General features: G+C 37.7%; 1 protein-coding gene across 1 annotated transcript in view; it reads right to left on the reverse strand.

Annotated features, from left to right (window-relative positions):
* Window positions 1-7,500, reverse strand: part of LOC125037897 (putative neural-cadherin 2) — a 135,992-nt gene that overhangs the window by 35,331 nt on the left and 93,161 nt on the right. Inside the window, exons 12-16 of the mRNA XM_047631135.1 lie at window positions 5,600-5,749; window positions 5,303-5,479; window positions 4,780-5,182; window positions 1,444-1,646; window positions 790-956 (exon numbers count right to left, since the gene is read on the reverse strand). Of these exons, the coding sequence (XP_047487091.1) occupies window positions 790-956; window positions 1,444-1,646; window positions 4,780-5,182; window positions 5,303-5,479; window positions 5,600-5,749 (1,100 nt within the window). The remainder of the gene's footprint in view (window positions 1-789; window positions 957-1,443; window positions 1,647-4,779; window positions 5,183-5,302; window positions 5,480-5,599; window positions 5,750-7,500) is intronic.

Consider the following 7,500-nt stretch of genomic DNA (forward strand, 5'->3'; position numbering starts at 1 on the left):
AACTAACTGACCTACAAACAAACTTAAAACCCGATTCCAAAGCCATCTCCGGCCAATAACCTCATGTTGATACGTAATTGTCAATAGGAAGCGTGATGGTCTACACTATCATATTTCCTCCCAATCTCTTTGCTTGTTAATTCAAAGAGAAAGAAATCATAAATCCCTAAATATGATGGATCAAAACATTGACAGTATTAAGAAGACCGATGTATTTACAATATTTCACGGTCGTTTAAGAAAATGTAGCTAGAAATCGTTCATGCTCCCATGTGATCATTTGAATGAACATCGAAAATAAAAGTTTAGAAAAACTTGATAATGTTACAGCTGCAAAATTATATTCAACAAAATTAAATGTCTGCAAAAAAGAATTTCTGGCAAAACATTTTAGGTCTGGCTCCCCCTAGTTCCCTAAATGGTGCGCCTAGTCTTGGCCAAAGGGTGACAATCCCTGGCTAGAATCTGCTCCGGAATTAGGTAAAGCCGAGGTTCCACTGCCCCGACTGACTCTGGAACCACGTTAAGTATAACCAACCTTTTGGCTGGGACTTGGCGCACTCCCTAGGGAACTTCGGGAGACGAGACCAACATTTTTTTTTTTTTTTTTTTTCACGAGCAAATAGAACTTATGATAATCATGTGATCGTCTAAGAAATGTGTAAAGGATCATCACACAGTTGTAACATTACTAAACACCTTTCGAAGCCTTGACTCACCAAACCCGGGGAACTGTAACCGTAATGTAACTAAGAGAGAGTGTGGGCGGCCGGAGCATAACCAACTTACGTGGAGTCCCTCGCATGGCCGCTCATGGTGAGTTCCCCCGTGCGGCTGTCGAGGGCGAAGAGCGGGTGTTTCTCGTGCGTGCGCCACGACCACGTCTTGTCGGCCACGTCCCAGTCGTCGGGGTCGTCCACATAGACACGACCCAACGGGAGCGCTTCTGTCTCGCCCTTTTGGGGGTGGGAAGGAGATAGAAGGGGGAGGAGAGGGGGCAGAAGGGGAGAGTGGCCGGAGATGGGAAGGGGAGGGAGGTGGAGATGGGGCAAGAAGAGGGCAAGAAGGAGGGCGAGGTTTGGGATGGAGATGAAGAGTGGAGAGAGGGGGGAGGGGAGGAGAGGCAAAACAGGGAGAGCCTAACAATTAGCAGGAGTAACGGGTAATTGCCATGATATATAATATGACAAAAAATGCAAAAAGGGGTATTTTGAAACAAGACAATAATAAAACGAAATATTCATAGAGACCACAGTAATTAATTTTCAAAAAAAATACTTTAAACCCGTTCAATCATTCATCCCTCATTCAAAAACATCACAAAAAAGACCTCCTTCCCTTCCCACAGACAATCTCGCACATTTATTTTCCTCCTTTAACATAACCTTCCCCGAATTCATCTTCCCGATTCCCCTTTTCACATTTTTCCCCCTCAACACTCACCCTCAACCGAATGACGGTAACTGTCTTATCCGCTGAGCTCATGAGGTTGTCGTTCAGGTCTGCCACCGTGAGGGTAATGGTGGTCGTGGCTGTGAGTCCCCGCGCATCGCCGACGACCAGCGGCAGGAGTCGTGTAGCGGCGACTTCGCGGTCCAGCGGCGCGAGTGACGTCACCACGGCCACGCCCCGCCCTTCGTCGCCCTCTGGAAGGGAAGAGAGGGCGCAGGTCATCTTCAGGTGAGGGATTTGGGTTGGTGCACTTACAGTTTATAAAAAGCGACAAAATAGACAGGATAACTTATGGTGAATCTAACCCACTATCAATAAAAGAGTTAGTAATAATGATAATAACAATTACCAAGGTCAGTACTATTATTATTATTATTGTTATTATTATTGATAATAATAATAATAATAATTAATAATAATAATAATAATAATAATAATAATAATAATAATAATAATAATAATAATAATAATAATAATAATAATAATAATAGTGATGATGATAATGGAAATAATATGATGTTGATAATAATAATGTTAACAGTGATAATAACAATAGTAATAAATAATAGTAATAATAATAATAATTATCATGATAATGATTATTATGATAACGACAGCAGTGATAATGATGATGATAATAATAATTGCAATAATGATAATAATAATAATAATAATTTACATTTATTATTATTACCATGATCATTGTCATTTTCATTATCACTATTCTTACCTTCATTATCACTGACAGCATTATTACTACCGTTGTTGTTGTAGTAATAATAATAATAATAATAATAAAATTAATAATAATAATAATAATAATAATAATAATGATGATGATAATAACAACAACAACAACACTGATGATAACAATGAAATAATAATAATGATAACAATAATAATAATAATAATAATAATAATAATAATAATGATAATAATCATAATGATAATAATAATATCAATAATAATAATAATAATATAAATAATAATAGTAATAATAATAATATAAATAATAATAACAATAACAATAATAATAATATAAATAATAATAACAGTAACAATAATAATAATAATATAAATAATAATAATCATCATCATCATCATCATCACCAGCACCACCACCGCCACAACCACATCATCATCATTATCATCATCATTATCATCCTCATCATCATCATTATCATCATCTTCATCACCAACATCATCATCATCACCATTATCATCATCATCATCATCATCACCATCATCATCAGTATCACCATCACCACCACAACCAACATAATCCTCCTCATCATCATCATCATCATTATCATTATCATCATCATTATCATTATCATCATCATCATCATCATCATCATCAAAATAACAATCATAATAATCATAGTAATAATGATAATAATAACAATAACAACAACAACAATAATAATGATAATAATAATAATAATAATAACAGTAACAGTGATAATGACAATAATAGTAACGATGATAATAATAGTAATAAAAATAATAATAATAATAACAATGATAATGATAATGACGATGATAATAGTAATGATGATAATAATAACAACAATAATAATAATGATAATAATAATAATAACAACAATAATAATGGTAATAATGCCAATAGTATCAATAATAACAGTGATGATAATAATAACAGTAATAATAATAACAATAATAATAATAGTAATAATAATAGTAATGATAATAATGATAATAATAATAACAATAATAATAATAATAATAATAATAATAATAATAATAATAATAATAATAATAATAATAAAATAATGATGATAATAATAATAATAATAATAATAACAATAATAATAATAATGATTATGAAAATAATAATGATAATAATAATGATAGTAATAATGATAATGATAATGATGATCAATGAAATAAAAAGATTAATAAAGGTCTGCCAGAGATTTCTAAAAATACTTAAAAGGTAAAAGGTAACATCCAATCCAGTGTTTTAGAGGAAAACAGTAAAAGGCATTTAAATTTTATTTTCATCAGCGAGGCAAATATATAACGTAACTTCCCGCTTCCACAAACACACTTTTACTTGAACATGCATTCATGAGCGTGCATACAATCCTCCCTCCTAGTGCCTCGCGTGTTATTTCGGTGCATGCATTGATATCTGTCTATTTACAAGCAACTTTAATGCTATTGGTTTTACGCCTGGGATCAATTCTGGATTTAGAGATCTCGCTCGCTTCAGAACCACTCCGAGCAAACAATTGAGGTTCGGGGGAAGCTATTTTCTCGAGAGAAACAAACATATTTTAGGAATATTTTCTTGGCTAATGCTTGTGTTTGCAAGGCAAGCATTTTGTTGATTGTTGCATGTGAGAGAGATGGTTTTTATCCATAACTATATCTGTATCTAACTATGTTTCTGTTTATCTGTGTGTCTGTCCATCTGTGAATAGATATTGCTATCAGTCTTCATATCTATCTATCTATCTAATTATAAATTCTATCTATCTATCTAATTATAAATTCTATATATCTATCTAATTATAAGTTCTATCTATCTATCTAATTATAAATTCTATCTATCTATCTAATTATAAATTCTATCTATCTATCTAATTATAAATTCTATCTATCTATATAGTTATAAACTCTTGTTTTTTTCTATTATTCGACAGCGAAAACAAAGCCTTAAATCAAAACATCTACAGAGAAACTACCTCAGCGCGAGAAAAAAAATGCAAGAAGCACAGGAGGCAAAGTACGTTTCAAATAATAAATTTTGCAGACCATTGTTGTTGTTTGTTTCTTCTTTTTCAGTGTGAGATTAAAAGTTCTGAACCGAATAATAAGCTTTAGATATAGCTTGGATTCAATACTTATCCCAGTACTCATGGGTGTATCCAATGAGAAAACAATCCAAACGAGAAGCATTGTTTGCAGGACTACTAAATTGTTTTCAAGAAGAAACCGTGTGTCATATGTAAGTAAAGAATAACAGTACAAACATAGTAACGTAAACAATATAAACGTGTTATATATGTGTGCAAAATTAATAACATAGGCGTAAGAAATCCTGTCTTTATATACCATACCATTCACAACCTACCGTCCTGCTACCATTTACTACCGCTTACAACCAACCGTTCAAATATTTCATAACGAATATAACGAATTAAATGACTGAAAGCTGCACTAAAACCCTCGCTGACCATCAGATCAATTCAAGGGGTCTGAGCAGCATCGCATATTTGGAGAGAGAGTCATGGATGTTTGAGCTTACGGAAGCCGCCAGCGATGGGAATGAACCAATAAAGCCTTTCGAAAGGTACTTACTCTGGTCGAAGTCGACGGCGAAGGTCTCTTTGATGTGCCTGGGCGCGTGGGAATCGAGCGCCACCGAGAAGGGCGGGCCGTGGCCGAGGCTCCAGTCGTCGGGGTCGTCGAGGGTGAGGTCGGCCACGTGCTGCGGCCCGCTGTTCTCCGTCACGAAGATGCCGTCGGGGCTGGCCACGTGCGGCGCGTTGTCGTTGATGTCGGAGAGCGTGATGAGGAGCGTGGCAGTGGACGTGCGGGGCGGCTCCCCCCGGTCCATGGCCAGCACGAGGACGGTGTGGTGCGGCGACGCCTCGCGGTCTAGCCCGCGCTGCAGGCGCACGCGGCCCGTACTGTCCACGGCGAACCGCCGCCCGGGGTCGCTCGAGGGCTCTATCGCGTAGTGCACCTCGCCCTTGCCGCCCTGGCACCGGCGTCGGCGAAAGAAACGGATATTTTCAGCTATATGAAGGAGGATGACATGTGCAAATGTACATTCATGTGTGTTTCTGCATGGCACGAAGGACACATATTCGTTCCCTACCTGGTCCCTGTCGGAAGCCGTGAAGGTGGCGAGCGAGCGGCCGACGGGGACGTCCTCGGGGAGCGTGAGATTGACTAGTTCCGTGGAGAGCTGCGGCGCATTGTCATTGTCGTCCAAGAGCTTAATCAGCACCCACGCCGAGTCCACGTGCTTGCTGCTCTCCCAGTTGGAGTCGCCCTGAAGATGTGATGAACAAAAGCAATATAAATAACTTTCCAATGAAGGATAACGACAAGGAGGATAGTACCAGTATGCTCCAAGTCATAAAACCACAAAAACATACTAAAATCCCCTTACCTGATCCGAGACCTGGACCCTGAACTTGAAGCCCTGCCTCTGCACAGGGTCTTCGAAGTCCAGCTTCTTCACCGCCTGCAGGGAGCCGCTGCCATTGCCCGAAGGAACCACGCGGAACCTCTCCCAGCCGTGGCCGCTTCCCTTCACTACCTGGAAAGAAGGGAAATGAGAGAGACGATCCTCTCGCTATCTTTTCCTGTTGCTGTTTTAATTTCTCTCACAATCTCGTTCTCTCTATATATATATTCATATATTGTCTGGCTATCTATCTTATTTACGCGCGCACACACACATACACAGATTAATATATATATGTATATATATGTATATATATATATATATATATATATATATATATATATATATATATATATATATATATATATACATATATATATACATATATATATATATATATATATATGTGTGTGTGTGTGTGTGTGTGTGTGTGCGTAAATAAGATATACACACATACACACACACACACACACACACAAATATATATATACATATATATATATATATATATATATATATATATATATATATATATATATATGTATGTATATATATATATATATATATATATATATCACTATCTATCTATCTATCATATCTCACACACACACACACAAATATATATATATATATATATATATATCACTATCTATCTATCTATTTATATCTCCCACACACATGCACTCTCTCTCTCTCTCTCTCTCTCTCTGTCTCTCTCTCTCTCTCTCTCTCTCTCTCTCTCTCTCTCTCTCTCTCTCTCTCTCTCTCTCTCTCTCTCTCTCTCTCTCTTTCTCTTTCTCTTTCTCTTTCTCTTTCTCTCTCTCCCTCTCTATCTATCTATCTATCTATCTATCTATCTATCTCTCTTTCTCTCTCTCTCTCTCTCTTTCTCCCCCTTTCCTATCTCCCGACCGACGTCCATTAGGCCATTGAGACGAGGTCAAAAAGAAGCTCTATACCTATCGACCTGGACAAGAAAGGCGTGGGGAAGGAGGGGAAGGGAGGGAGCTGGGGAAGGGCGGAAGGGGAAGGAAGGGAGGGAAGGAAGGAAGGGAGGGAAGGGCGAAGAGGGGGTGGGGGGTAAGAGAAGAAAGGAGAGACAGGGAGACATCGATGAAAATTATCCGTAACCGATACTAAACAGCTGATGGGAGGAGGACGGATTGCGCAATCGATCAAGGACATCCGCTTTCCCAGGACGTCGACTGCGCTTCCCGATAGGATACATGTGTCGCCAGGGAAAGGAGACCCGATCTTTGAAGGTAGTGGTTGGGAATGGATGTTATTTGGTTAAATGACGTTCGGGATTTATGACGCGCCAAAAAAAAAAAAAGAAGAAAAGAAAGAGTTGCCGTGTTTTCTTTAACTTTGTCTATCGATATAACCTGATGGTATCATGTATGTGAGCTAGGAAATATTTCTGGGCATATGTACTAAAACAAGTAAAACAAATAACAGGTCAATCACATTAAAACAATATGATGTTGCACTTTAATTTTTGCTTTGAAAATCATCGGTGATGTTGCTATTGTAAAAAAATATATATATAGATATAGATTTTGTTTAACGATTTTCTGAGATCAAAACTAAGTGTCTCCACATTACTACCCCGCTGCTACCCCCCTCCCCCCACCCTTACCATAACCATCCACTCTTAAAAAGATTGATGTCTCTCACTAGCCCAGTCCACGAGACACCGACCTTCCTCCCTTTATTATCGAAATCTCCATCTTCTACCATTCTATTACATTTGATATCACAGTCTCCATGTTTTATCTTTCTTAATAAGTTATTTTAAATCAATCCTTCCCTTACTTTAACACCATCCCTACATATTCAAATCCCGAACCGCTGGCGGACGGTAACCCCGGCCATTCCTTGCA

The sequence above is a fragment of the Penaeus chinensis genome, chromosome 24 (assembly GCF_019202785.1).
Source record: "Penaeus chinensis breed Huanghai No. 1 chromosome 24, ASM1920278v2, whole genome shotgun sequence".
Classification (NCBI taxonomy): domain Eukaryota; kingdom Metazoa; phylum Arthropoda; class Malacostraca; order Decapoda; family Penaeidae; genus Penaeus; species Penaeus chinensis.